General features: G+C 39.3%; 1 protein-coding gene across 6 annotated transcripts in view; it reads right to left on the bottom strand.

Moving 5' to 3' along the window:
- Positions 1-912: 912 nt before the first annotated feature.
- Positions 913-14,905, bottom strand: part of LOC113644414 (transcription factor HIVEP3) — a 49,346-nt gene continuing 35,353 nt past the window's right edge. For all 6 annotated transcript variants that reach the window (XM_027149240.2, XM_027149245.2, XM_047810724.1 and 3 more), the window contains 6 exons: positions 8,840-13,319; positions 8,581-8,729; positions 6,553-6,728; positions 6,267-6,368; positions 3,224-3,840; positions 913-2,569 (listed from right to left, as the gene is read on the bottom strand). In XM_027149240.2, the coding sequence (XP_027005041.2) occupies positions 1,799-2,569; positions 3,224-3,840; positions 6,267-6,368; positions 6,553-6,728; positions 8,581-8,729; positions 8,840-12,961 (5,937 nt within the window). In that variant the 5' untranslated portion in view covers positions 12,962-13,319 and the 3' untranslated portion in view covers positions 913-1,798. The remainder of the gene's footprint in view (positions 2,570-3,223; positions 3,841-6,266; positions 6,369-6,552; positions 6,729-8,580; positions 8,730-8,839; positions 13,320-14,905) is intronic.

Raw genomic sequence — 14,905 nt, forward strand, 5'->3', positions numbered from 1 at the left:
GATGTGTTAAATAACCTATAGAAATCTTTTTTTTGAAGAACGGTGTTCATTCCTCTTCCAGACACTGGAAAAAAGCTACATTAGTTTCTTTTTTATTTTTAATAGGTCACCTCTCTATAAGATCTGTATAAACACTGAATATTGTAGCAGGAGTAAATCCAATACACAATCACAGCTGACCCACAGTTACACTTCTTGATGACTGATTTAGTCCCAGTTGTATATATGGTGTTAAAATACGTTTATTAATTTTATAATGAAACTGTTATTGAGTATCTTATCCTCATACTTTGATAACATAGCTTTAATTAAAACACATGGTTATCCTATGCTAGTGGTTATGTACACTGGAGAGAGACGTTGCTACAATCACTTTTCAGACCCTATTAGCAAAATTGAAAACATCTTTTTTATAATGTAATTATTTTTTATTAGGTGCAAACTTTGGCAACAATTACAAGGTCAAGTCTTTCCAAGTCTACTAATATGTACACTTACTCACTTATCCTTCTTTTTCAGGTGTATGTTTTTTGAAGATTTTTATTATACTTTTAATTCTGAGTTGTTTTGAATCCTCTTTGGATGGTTAAATCATGAATCCTATTAGTATGAAACATAACCCTACCAATATTCCCTCTCTCACGCACGCACGCACACGCACGCGCACGCACACGCACGCACGCGCACGCACGCACACGCACGCACACGCACACACACACACACACACACACACACACACACACACACACACACACACACACACACACACACACACACACACACACACACACACACACACACACAATGACCGCATGGAACATGATGGTTTAGGGTTTAGAACAAGAGAAAGCTCTGCAGTGCTAAGGCCTTACAGGGCTTGGTGGTGACGTAAAAATCTGACAATAAGATATATTCAGTAATTCCTGGTGCACCTTTATTGGTTCAGGAAAAATACATACCTGTGACAAATTTTGGAAGGCTCTTGATACATCCAATCCAATAGCTGTTGACCAACTGCATCACCCTGTCCAGTTTCTTTAATTCAAGTCTTCAGAACAGAAATATTCTTCAAAGAAATTCGTAAAGAATAAAAATTTCATTTAAAAAAAAACAAAAAACAAAACAAAAAAACCTTTTCCATATTTTTTTTCAAATGGCAATAAATATGGGTCATAAAGTTCTTATCTGTACATAATATCATAGCATATCTTGTTATCTATATAAAAAATATGACTCAGTGCAATTTCATTTCGTTGCACTTAATCTCAGACTTCAGTACAAACTGCTTTCTTTTACCCTGACTTGCATTTAGAAAAACTCTATTGTACAAATACCAACTGAAACACAAATCATATATTTATAAAATAATTCACAACCCTTCATCTTTACACTTCAAGCAAGAAATCCTCACAGGAAAGGCACACAACTATATTTTGAGTAATACTGGAACAAGGGACAAGATATTGGAATTACTCTTGGTTTAAGTATTCAACTTGGTCATTTATAAATGTTCATAATCAGTTAATATTATGAAGTAATTTACATAGACATTTAAATAGATACATTAGGATTGAATGTAATGTCAGTAAATACTCAAGGACAGAACTGATCGCTTTTACAGAAACATTTGTCCAACGGGAAAGTGCATCGTATTTCAATCTTGAATATTGCAAAAACAAGCATATACCAAGATACCAACAGTATTGAAAAGTTGTATAAAAATGTAGCATTACAAAACAAAAAAGAATAGTAATAATAATAATAAATCAATTGATTTTGAGATTAAGCCCCCGGGCTATTAAGTGCTATCTGGGTTGCTATCCTGGCTCTGATCTGACTGGACAGATTTATCTTCTGCAGTCTCTTCTGAAGCTGGTACATTTTTGGACTGGCCTTCTTTAGGCTCCTCTGGCTCTGATTGTTCACTTTTGTTGTGTAAGGAGGCCCTGGATCCCTTCTCAGAGCCTTCAGAGCTTCTCTTGTCTCCTTCAAGCGTATCTTGGCCCTCTTGACATTTCTCAGAAACAATGGCTTGAGTCTTGGAGGGCCATAAGCTGCCGTATTGTTTAATATACATTTTTTTGTTTTGCTCACCGGAGTCATATGGTGGAGAAGATTTGGCTGTTGTGGAGCTTGTAGCAGGACAGTGCAGCCCTAACGGCCTGGATTCGTGTTCCAGGGTCTGTGTCCCACTAACACTCTGGCTTGTTTCAGAATGAATGCTCCATGGTGTGCTCAAGGAGCTCTTGCTTAGGGAGAATGTGAACTCCTCTTTGGGAGAGCTGGGGGATTGGGTGGAAGAGGAAGCTCGCTCTAGTTTGGGACAGGATCTGGGCCTAAGCTGTACCATCTGGATTCCTCCTATTGGAATCATGTGGTAAGGCATGCTGGCCTGCTGCTGTGAATGTAAGGGAAGGTGGCTGAACATGCGGTCCATAGTTCTTGATGGGGCTGGTACATGGGTAGGCGGGTCACTGTTAGGGAATTGTAGGGCAGAGGGCACCAGGCTGGCATGTGGAGGGCTCAACCTCTGTGAACTCTGTGCAGTACTGGGTGTACTTGGCCTCTCCTGTAGAGGGAGACATTTGAATACAATCAAACTTCCATCACTATTTTTATATTTATGAAAATAATTTATCCAAACTAGCTTTTACCATCACTCAATTTTTGCTTGCTTACAAATTATACCGCTGATCACTTAAAAAGTTTTTTTAAGGCTACATTATGAGAATTGAAAAACGGTTTATTTAAGACATGTCTAACCACAGCTCAGATTTAATTTCAAGAACTGCAATAATGTCAGGAGATCCAAAATTCCACTACAGTAAAAACCAGCAGATGGTTTAAGGTCAACCAAACTTGCAGGACAAAATAACCATCTATCTCTGACTGCTGATACAATATTACATTTTTGTTTAATTCATTTTTTATTTGTAGAGCTCTTTATAATCAACATAATAACAAGCAGCCCAAGGGAAATCTGGATCAAGTTCTGTAATGAGAAAGCCTGAGGCATCAAGGATAAGAAAATGCTCCTTGGATGACAAATAATTATTGAGAGGAACCAGACTCAAAAAGGAATCAAAATGAATAACAATATTATGCTCATTACTGTATAAAGATATATTTACAGTATAAAAAGACAAACAATACTAAATGTGTTGAAATGGTGCTATCATTTGAAAAGTCACTTGCATCCCTAATTCATGTTAATGAGACTCACCTGGCTTTCTCTGGACTTAGTGCTCGTTTCCCAGTGGAAGTGTCCAGGAGAGCTATGTGCTCTGTGCTGATTTTTGATTGGGGCTGGGGAGAGTCGTGCTCTGGAGCTCCTGTAGCGGGAAGGAGAAAGAGGTCGAAGTGGGGAGAAAGACCTGAGCGGGGATGCTGTGAGAGGAGATGGGCCTCTCTCAGGAGATGGGGAAAGATGTCGACAGGGAGACGACAGTTCCAGCCTTGGTGAGACACTCTGGAGAGGTGAGCCTTCACTAGTAGGTGAGAAGGTTTGTGGAGAATGCTCCCAGGCCTTTGAGGAGAACAGTGCCCTCTTGCTGTTTGGAGATATAGAGTGTCCACTCCTCCATGCTTGGACAAGAGAGAGCTGCTTTTCTCCTTCTTCTTTTTCTGAAACAGTAAGGCTTGGGGGACCTGTCTGTGAACCCGGACCACTGTCTGACTGGTGGGTATCTGTAGAGCAGGATGAAGGTGCATCTTCATGGGATGACAATTCCTCCTCTTCCTCCTCATTATCATCCTCATCCTCATCTTCAGAGTCTTCAATGTCCGAGAACTGATGCTCCTCCTGATCTTCTGACTCATATACTTGCCCCTCACTGGTCCCTGACACACACAAAATGTGTTGTTAAAACAGAGGTGTACATTTGAACTACAATGTAAACATACTGGTAAATAATATACACAGATGCCTGAGCAATAATGCAATAAGACAGAGCAGTGCAGGTATATTACAAAAAACCTCATACAGTCGGACAATAAATGTTCATTAATTAATTAAATAAGAGTGTTCAAAACAACTGTATTGTGCCTACTCCATTCATGACTATATTTAAAGCCTGCTGAATAGCACAAGCTTGAATATAGTGTCCTTGGTGCTCCTCAGTCTGGCAGGGAGAAAGAGATGGGTGTCTTTTATTTTCAGTTCTATATACAGCATACCAACAGAAATTGGAGTCCAGATTAGAGAACCTCTCTTTATGTCAGACCAGTCAATTTCAACTGGCCTTCACAAATCCTGAGCAAACTGTGCTTGAGTGCCAAAGAAAGCACGACCACATTTATTATTGTATTAATGGTACAGATGATTTTCAAGGTTTGGACACCAAGAAACTGAATGATAAAATTCACCCACAGGTCCTATCAAGGGTGAAAATAAAAATCACATACATGATGCAAAAACTCATGGTTGTAAAATGGTAAGCTTTGTATTTTCTATTATGAAAATGTCTGCTTTTATAATAGTAATTTGTCATGGATAAAGGTAGTTATATGGGTAGATATATATATTTGTAAATATTCTTTTTTTCATTTAAATGTTTATTTAACTTTTATAAAAAAAAAAACAAGATATCAAAATAAAAATGAACCATAACAAAGACAATTTAGGAGTAACTTATAGTGAGGGAAAAAATTTGATTTGATCACCTGCTGATATTGTATGTTTGCCCAATGACAATGAAATGATCAGTCTATAATTTTAATGGTAGGTTTATTTTAACAGAGAGAGAAAGAATAACAACAAAAAATTCTGAAAAACGCATTTCAAAAAAGTTATAAATTGATTTGCATTTTAATGAGTGAAATAAGTGTCTGTCCCCTTTGCAAAACAAGTCACCAGGTTTACACGCATATCAGGAGGGATTTTGTCCCTCTATTCTTTGCAGATCATCTCCAAGTCATTAAGATTTCGAGGCTGACGTTTCGCAATTCAAACCTTCAGCTCACTCCACAGATTTTCTATGGGTTTAAGGTCTGGAAACTGGCAAAGCCAATCCAGTACCTTAATGTGCTTCTTCTTGAGCCACTCCTTTGTTGCCCTGGCAAAAGCATAATGTCCCCACCTCTATGTTTGATGGTGGGGATGATGTTCTTGGGGTCATACTGTAGGCAGCATTCCTCCTCCTCTAAACACTGCAAGTTGTGTTTATGCAAAAGAGGTCGATTTTGGTCTCCTTTGACCAACGTTTTCACCCAGTTCTCCTATGAATAATTCAGATGTTCAGTCGCAAACTTCAGACGGACCTGTACATGTGCTTTGTTAAACAGAAGGATCTTGCGGGGGCTGCGGGATTTTAGTCCTTCACAGCATAATGTGCTACCAATTGTTTTCTCTGTGACTATGGTCCCAGCTGCCTCCCGTGTAGTTGTAGGCTAATTTCTCACCGTTCTCATTATCACTGAAACTCCACAAGGTGAGATCTTGCAAGGAGCCCCAGATTGAGGGAGACTGACAGTTATTTTGTGTTTCTTCCATTTGCAAATAATCACACCATCTGTTGTCACCTTCTCACCAAGATGCTTGCCGATGGTCTTGTAGCCCATTCCAGCCTTGTGTACTGTAGGTCTACAATCTTGTCCCTGACATCCTTACAGTATACAGCTCTTTGGTCTTTGGAACCTGATAGATTGACAGGTTTCTTTTATACAGGTAACAAGCTGAGGTTAGAAGCACTCCCTTTAAGAGTTTGATAGGGGATCAAATACTTATTTCACTCATTAAACTGCAAATCAATTATAACTTTTTTGAAATGCATTTTATTTATTTATTTATTTTTTGATATTCTGTCTCTCATTGTTAAAATAAACCTACCATTAAGATTATAGAATGATCGTTTCTTTGTCGTTTCAAAAGAAGCAGGGGATAAATAAATAAAACACTTTGAAGCATTCACAGATGCTCAGAAGAGTAAACAAATGGTGTGGAGTCTTCTTTCTTTATTTCCTGCATAATTTGTATACAAATTCAAGACTACATTACTGAGGTAAAAGTGACTTAACTTTAGGCTATTACAAATTTCTACACCTGGGTCTTGGTTGTGATTTAAACTTCCTGGATAAGCTCTTCCACAGAAGAAATATCATATATATGTATATATATATAAAATAATGCCCTAATGTTTCATTTAAACCAAAAAAAAAAAGACAACGATAATTAAAGATATTTTTGTTTATTACACAGGCAATCTGAATGGGTAAGCAATGGATTAATAAAATTTGTTTCATTGGACCAGTGTATCTGAACATCCTACCTGGGTCCTCAGTCTCCAGCTCATCTACAGATGATTCAGACACTCCCTTCTCCAGGCATTTCTTACCATGTGCCTTGGATTTCATGTGTTTAGTGAGGTTCCCTGTCAGAAAGGAAATTAATAGAGGAGCAATTTACAAAATTGAATTAAGTATGAAAGGTTATATGAAAGGATCACTAACAAAGAGCAGTAATGCATTATGGATTTTTTTATTCTTTTACATAAAGGTTTGTGGTTATGATCTGCTGAGAGTAGTAGAGTGTGCCATAAAATCTGGGTTACTCACCTTTAGTTTTGAAGGCAAAATTGCAGTGCTTACAGACATAGGGACGAATATCTGTGTGAGTGCGGATGTGTTTCTTCAGCATGCTCGGCTTTTTACAGCGAATGCCACATTCACCACACACATATTTCCCCCTCCCTCTCCCTCTCACATATATATACTCTTCATTAGACTTATACCTAAAGAGAAACAGAGACACAAAAATGTTTACTCTAAACGGAGATCTTAATGAATAATTACCTAAAAATTTGATTGATAATGGCATGGTATCACATCATGCTGAGGAAATCTATATTTGTCCTTATTTTACACTGGCATATTTTCAAAAGCTCTGGCTATAATTAAAGCTTGTTTCTGTTTTATTACTTTGTCCTCAATGATATATCTGCATAAGGCACTTGAATCACCCAACATCCAAGTCTAATAATGCATAATCAGTCAGGCTATCCAGGTGGAAGAAATGGCATTACTGTCAATCAGAGACACGGCATCTGTGAGCTCATGTATGCAGTTAGCATGTTCCTCCAAGTTTGTTAGGAAGCCCTAGGATGTAGCATGAGCAGCTGTACAAAACGTTCCAGTGGCTGGCTTTACGTTAGCTTTGTATTCATTGACAGAGACTTAAAAGCGCTTTTGTGCATCGCTCTGGATAAGGGCGTCTGCCAAATGGCGTAAATGTCAATTTAAATGTACGCATCTCAATCAGTGTTAATCAAAACCTTATTTGACCTTATTGTTTGATCAATATCACCTCACATTATGTAATTGTTTTCCTAACACTAAGTACCACCTCACAGTTTGATATGATAATAAATAATAGCCATAATTTGGGCAGCAGTTCTTTAGCAGTGTTTTGTAGTTAGTGATATAGGCAGATATAGGAGAAAGATCTTTTTTTAAATAACCATATGCACTGTAGAAAGAAAGAGTGAGTGAGTGAGTGAGTGAGTGAGTGAGTGAGTGAGCAGAGAAAAAGAGAGATTGAGATACCATATTTACATCATTTTCTCAATGTGTCAGTAATTGCATCTTATAAAGAAAGAATGAGGTAAGCAGACAGTAGAGATGTTGAGATACATGAGAACTGATGTGAGAAATGGTGGAGTGGAAACAGAGTGAAAGAGAAAGGGCACAAAAAGATACGGATGTGAATAGGGAGTATGTGGGTGTGTGACTGTATCTCATACAGCATCTATTTCGCTTACATAATTCTTCAAAGTAAAGCAGGCTGGTGTGGTGTGATGTGGTGTGCTGTTTTAGTACCAATGACAAAATTGGAAATATGACCTTAGAAAACCTACAGTATGTGAGATACTCGAGTAATAATAATTTATTTTCATACATCCATTTGTTTTACTAATAGTTTTTACTTTGTAGTGATTTACTTTTTCTGACAATAGTTTTTATAACTGTGTAAAAAAAAAAGTGTAAAAAAGGTTTGGTGCTTTATCCATTTGAAACAATGATACCTTAACAGATAAATATGTAAATGTATTGTTTTATACTCAAATAACAAACATACAGTAAAGATGGAATGTTTTTCTTTCAACCACAAAGAGCAGTGTTCAAAACTATACATAAAACAAATGACCTAATCTTCTTGTGGATTCACATGGAGCCGTACCATAGGCATTATTCCAGAAAAACCAATAAACCTTAAAAAAAAGTCAGTCATGAATCAGTGGACACTCATTTTCGAGCTGATGTGATTTCAATAAGCTGCAGACTTCAGCCATAAATTTCTCTCAAGATAACAGAGCACTCTCTCTATATTTTTTTTGTTTTGGGAGTATAAAGCCCAAAAGAGAGAGATGGTACTGAATATAGTCCAGTATACCTTGCCTTTGTTACTCAAAATGCAACCAGTAGTGCCAAAGAATAGAAGTGATGAACTGTCTAAAAACAAGCTTCCAATCTATGCAGACTTTGGTGGGGTTGTACAAGATATACAACATTGGAACAAGACTCAGATTTTAGAAAATGACATAATTATGCATAAATTATTATCTGAAAGCAAAATAAATCACTCACCCTCCCTCAAAGATGCGAACACGAAGTGGCTCACTGTGCTGCTTTGAGGTGGTAGGAGTTTCCTCTGTACTTCTCACATCTTTCTCAACCCTCTTAGTTTGAGGCTTTTCTTTCTCTTTGACAGGAGTGTTCAGTGTTTTGGCATGTACCTGTACCCCAAACCGACATAACATGACACATCTGTACCCAAATAATACTAAACTATATACAATATTACTAAAATCAATAGGATTTTGTAGAAAATTACAGTAAAATTTACCTCAGATACCCTGGGGGTTTTGTTGCCAACCAGCTGGTCAGTTGTTAGAGGTGGTGTTGTAGCCATGGTATATACCTCGGAGCTGTACGTTTGCTTCGAACACAGTAGTGACATTACAATTTTGGTGGACAGACCAGGAAGATTAGGGTTATACATGCTCACACTCCAAGAGGAATAAACTGATGTTTGTGGATTTGTATGGGCTGATGGGTTAGGTTTCAAATAATTCAGGTAGCACCAGCTCACTGATGTACTGGTATGAAGGCTGGGGTATAAAGGGTCAGCGGAATCTGTGTCTCTCTCTGGAATCTCAACCACTGATACACATCTGTGGCCCTCTTCCCGCCATTCCTCTTTTTTAGGTCCAGTTTCCACCTGGGAAATCTCTGGTTCATTCACCACAAATTCAGATTTCTTTCCTTCCCCCTCTTGTTCTTTCTCCACAACTACCTCTGCTCCTTTTCTGTTCCTTAGCCCCTCCTTGTTAGTTCCTTTGTTTTCCTCCAGAAACTTCTCACAGCTTTTACTTTCTTCTCCACTTTCTTCTGCTTCTTCTTCCTCCTTGATTCGCTTCTGTTGTCGTTGTGCCTCTAAGCTGAGTTCTAGACTACCTGCAGGGGAAAGCATTCGCTTATTTCCTCCAGGACAAAGTGGCCCACAACTATCATCAGATGCAGTTTCTGTTCGAAATTCTAAAGGAAGGGATAAAGGTATGCAGGTCTTGAGATTAGGCGTAGGGAGCCTTAGGTAAGATCTCTGAACTTTAGTTCCCTCAAATTTCTCCATGATGACCATGGCTGTACAGCAAATTGGTTGCTGAGACCGGGTTGTGGCTAAAATCTGCGAAATGGTTGTGTACATGGCACTCGCATAAGTAGGAATGTGAGTCTGTAAGCGCACAGGCACCACAAGTGACACCACTGGTCTAAGCTGCTCAAGGCAAGTAGCAATGATGGGGCGAGGCTGGTGCCGAGTGACAAGATGGTGATACGGAGAACCTCTTTTATGTGTACTGGAAGAAGAACTAGACTCACCAATCGGTGAAGCCAAGGGATCCTGAATGATAAGACCACTTGTTGGGTACTGCAGAGAGAGCAAAGTAGGAAAAGGCTGAACAGGAAGGCCTAGGTGCTCAGCTAAATGAAATGGCCTTGGCTGAAATGTAGATGGCACTGTTTGTATGAGAGCCTGCTGAAGCATATGACTAGAAAGGACCTCAGATAGTGTTGTAACTGGTAGAAGTCCAGTTATCTGATGTGAGGAAAATATTTCTGGTCTAGTCAGAGGGTAAACTGTAGTTGGAAGAGGGAGGGGAGTCTGAAAAAGCTGCAAAGTTTTCCCTAAAGTTTCTGGGCTAAGTCTAGAAGTGGTGCTTGGTCTGTGCTCACCAACTGTGAGAGCAGAATGGCCAGAATAAGACTGTTGGATACTTGATGATAATTCTTCCTGATCTGGCTTCTCAAGGGTCGCATGTTTCACCAAGAGACATTTTCGCCTCTCTTTCCATGAAGATGAAGTAGGCCTTTGAGACAGAGATCCACAGTCAAATGACTTGCTTCTTGTCTCTACTATCTGTGCAGGGTGTGGTGGACTTGCAGGAGCCTGCTCAGAGGCAGAGCGATGCATTTCCCTGTGATAATGTTGATAGGCACCTGGTACAGTCAGCATGTGAGACCCTTGGGAGCTCCATGTACCAGCCTGCATTTCAGGGTCAACCTTTCCTGATTCGTCAAAAGATGTAGACCGACTAGAAGTGTGGGAAACATTACTCTCTTGGCTAGGACTGCGTGATAGGGAAACTGATTCAAAGCTAGATTCTCCTGATGACTGTGGTGCTTCTGCCAATCGGAGACGCTTCTTTTTTGGAGGTAGCTTCTCTGCAGGAAGCTGAGCAAGAGTTTGACTACGCTGTGGCCACTGGAACTCCTCCTTCTCTAATTCTTTTGGAATATATGTACTTGCTGGTGGTGAAACCATCTCAGGATCTGGCTCTTTTGTCACCAAGATCTCTGGCACTTGAATTTTGGGTTGTCGAACTAACCTGGATGTAAAGGTTTGCTTGGGCTCCTCTGATTGTTTCTGTTCCAATTCTGACTCCTGAATATCTACAGACATGCTTTCCTGTTTTTCAAAGGAGCTGGTGTGCTGGATTACAGATATTCCTTTGCAAGGGCCAATTTTTTCTGGTTCAATATGTGGTGTTGTACCTGAGAAGCCCTGAAAATCATCTTTTTTCCCTATTGCTGAAGTGGTGAGATGGCTGCTAAAAGATATCGCTGCTGGACCTGGACTAGGAGGATCCTCCTCTAGACTTTCTTCTTTCCTCCTCTTTCGTATAGCCATGGCCATTGCTTTAAACTTATAGTGCATTATTTGTCGATGATCTTGTTCAGCAGCCACTTTAGTCTCACACTGCTGTTCCTGTGAAGGCTTATTCATACACGAAACTCTGTGTGCTTCATAACTGTCCTTTTTTATCAAGTGAGTTCCACATATCTCACACTCATAAAGTTGCATTCCCTTTTGCTGCTTACATCCTGATTCTGTGGGAACACAGAGGCCAGTTTCTGTGTTAAGGTCAACACCAACTGGCATTTCAATGGCAGGCTGGCGTCTTAACATTCGATGATGGTGGCCAGCTCTCAGCTCCGCTGATACAGCCTGCTGCTCATCAAAAGATTGGCTGAGACGAAATCTGTTTGAAGACGAGCTAGTAGGATCATCTTTGACACTAGAGGATGGAACTGAATGGCTCCTCAAAAGAACACTGGGACAATGACTAGAAAGTGTGCCTTCAATTAATTGTGAATGCTGTAAGTCAGTGGCATAACTACTTAAAATAATTTGTCCGGTAGTGCCACTAGTGCCAGGGAAATCTTCCTTTGGATCTTTTGGTGAAGAAAACTTAGCAGACTCAATACTACTTCTCCTAGAGAGGGAAGAACGTCTAGGTTTGACACTATCAATTTCACTTGTGTCAACTACAGCTTCATTTATAGTAATTAATTTTGTAATATGTTCAATGACTTGAGTTTTGGGCACAGTAAAAGGGATGGATTTTTCCTCATGTCCCAAAGATGATGATGATGATGATGACTGATGATGTTGGTGGGGAGTTCTCTGTTGCTGACCTAACCGTCCATACTTTCCTAAAATAATTTCAGCATAAGATTTAACATTGGCATTGGGAGGGCTCACCTGGGATAGTTCAGCACTTCCATAGCTAGAAAAGTAGCCAGATTCAGTACTACCCTTACTACCAGGACCCAGCGAAGATGATGGGCTCTCATTTGGTGATTCCATGGGAGCTCTTTTCCTTTCACTGAGTCGCATAGCTAGCCTTTGTTTGATTGCTTGGGAGTCCTCTGTTTTTAGTCCTTCTTCTGAAAATGAGATTTCAAACTTGGAGCTTTTTCTTAGAGCTGGCCTATCTTGAGAAGAATGTGGCTGATGCTGCCCAGTCTCATCTTCAGACTCTGTGCTGTCTGCTTCTGTTGCTTCCTCCTGTTCATCTCCTACTGTACCACCTTCAGCTCCACTGAAACTGGACTCTTCACGTCTAGATGCCAAGCCAGCTTTTATTCGATGGGCATGGGATTTACGATGTTTGTACAGGTTACTTTTAGTCTTAAATGAGAAACTACAAGGTACACAAGGATAAGGTCTTTCTCCTGTGTGGGAACGGATATGTTTTTGGAGCACACTGGGTTTTGCACATGGCCTTCCACAGTATGAGCACACATATTTCCCTGGCTTTTGGGGCTTACGTTCCCTTCTAGATGTTGTGCCTTCTTCCTGACTGCGGCAAGATGGAATACTCTGAAGATGAGTGACATGGGTAGAGGATTCAAGAGATGATGACGGATAGCTTCCTCCAGAGGGGCCTGGGACATCTTGTAGTTGCCAAGCTTCCCCCATCTGAGACTGCTGTTGCTGTTGCCTCTGGAGCAAATCACGTCGTTTTGGCTGCCTTTTTTGATGCCGGCCATGTGATCCATGAATTGGTAGCAAGGTAGACTGTTCCTGTATTTGAGGAAGTCTACCCGTAAATGAAGATTCAGACACAGATTGTTGTCCACCAGCTCGCTCCCCATCAGACGGCCGGCTATGCTCTGCCTCCATAGAATGTAGGGAGAAGGCCTTATGGACACACTGGGAATGCCTTTATGACAACCTCACCCCTTAGCATTATTTCCCACAGCACAGAATCATCTAAAGAAAAATAGCACATGACTTGCAAAGTATGTACAAGTGTGCACGGATCAGATGAAGAAATTAAACTGGACCAAAGAAGAGCAGATATATTTTCTATGCTGATACCCTTTCATCCCAACCCAAATTAATCATCGTTTCATTCCTTTGGCACTTGGAAGGAAAGAGGAAAATACAGACTATATCTGAATGATTTTCTCCCCAAAATGAGAAGGTGTTCAAGCCCTTTTCTTCTCCCAAGTTGACATATGACCACACAGCAGAGCCCCTATAGGAAAACAGAAAAAAGAAAAGTATTTCACTTTGTGAACTTACATGCGTTCACATTAACTATACTGTAGCAGTTTATTATAATTGCTGCAAAAGACAGAATTTTTTTAAATTAATCCAGTATATTTTAAAATATATATCATAGCCAAAAGAACTACACTATTACGTTCAGTGCCAAATGTTCAGGACAGAACCTAGCTGTTTATGAAGCTTATATATTCCATTTCTGTCTAAGTCTCTGAATTCCGGACAAACTGTATTTTCCATTTTCATTTTTCAAAGACAATATGTATTTATCAATTCATGTTCAGCATGAATAACTTGACACATTTGGGTGTTGAAATTGAGATGCAGTATATGGCTCTGAACACACAACAGTTAGATTTTGAAGTAATTATTGAATGCACCACACATACACTAAGCTCTAGACCTTGGTCTTACGTAGCTGATGCTGACTGCTAATGTTTGACAGAGAAGAGCATAATTCTTAGGTAAGGGTGCATATGCAAACTTACTTATAAGCAAACTACAATAAACCCACAAAACTATTAAAACAAACACCAAGAAAGACCTATTGAGAGATGTCCATTAGATGGTGCTGTGGATTTAAGCCAATGAGAGTCTTAGATTGAAAGCCCTAAGGTGCAATACAATGCCAAATAGTTGCTAATGAATTTTATTGTTTGTTTTTAAACAAGTGCATAATTAGCTAATCATCTATTACCCAGTTGTGTTGTACCCTCTATAGACATGTATTAGAACTCATCCTTTAGTTTCCCAGTCAGTTTTGGGTTTACAATTGACATATTATACAGACATTAACAACTTTATAGCATGTACAGATTTAAATGATCAGTAACAAATATACATCACAACCTACGGTATGCACATTTCACAAATTTCGGCTTTATTGTGCATACCACAGTACACTCACAGGGTTTTTAACAAGAACAACTGTATGCCTAAACATTTTTGCAATTATTCAATCAGCCAATCTTATGGCAAAGTGCATCTCATTCATTCATACAGATACTGGTCAAAAGTTTCAGAATATACAAAAAAATGTAATTAATTCTGACCACGTCATGGCTGTTCATGCAAGGCAGGCTGGCCTGAGTATTTTGGAAGCTGCTGATCTCCTGAGAAACACAGAAGTCTCTAGAATGTTCATACAGTGCAAAAAACACCAACTATCTAGTGATTGGCAGTTCTGAGAGTGGAAATGCCATACAGATGACAGCAGAAAGAGGAGAATGGACAGAATGATTCAAAGCAACAAAGACTCAAATAATTACTCTTTAAGCAGAAAAGCATCTCACAATATAATGCTAACACAACTGGGCCAGAAGAACGATATCATGGCTGACCCTGTGCTCTGATCCAATATGATATATGCAAGAAAATTATTTCATTGTGACACAAATGTTCTTCTTCTTTATTTAGTTCCACTTCTGTTGGTCAAGAAAATGACTCAGTCAACAGAGGTTCACCCGAAAGAAGACATTACAAAAAACAGCAATGTATATTGCTATTAATTATGAAATAACACCTCACATGAAAAAAATACCACATGCTTCTCTTCTA

This window comes from Tachysurus fulvidraco, chromosome 3, assembly GCF_022655615.1.
Source record: "Tachysurus fulvidraco isolate hzauxx_2018 chromosome 3, HZAU_PFXX_2.0, whole genome shotgun sequence".
Classification (NCBI taxonomy): Eukaryota; Metazoa; Chordata; class Actinopteri; order Siluriformes; family Bagridae; genus Tachysurus; species Tachysurus fulvidraco.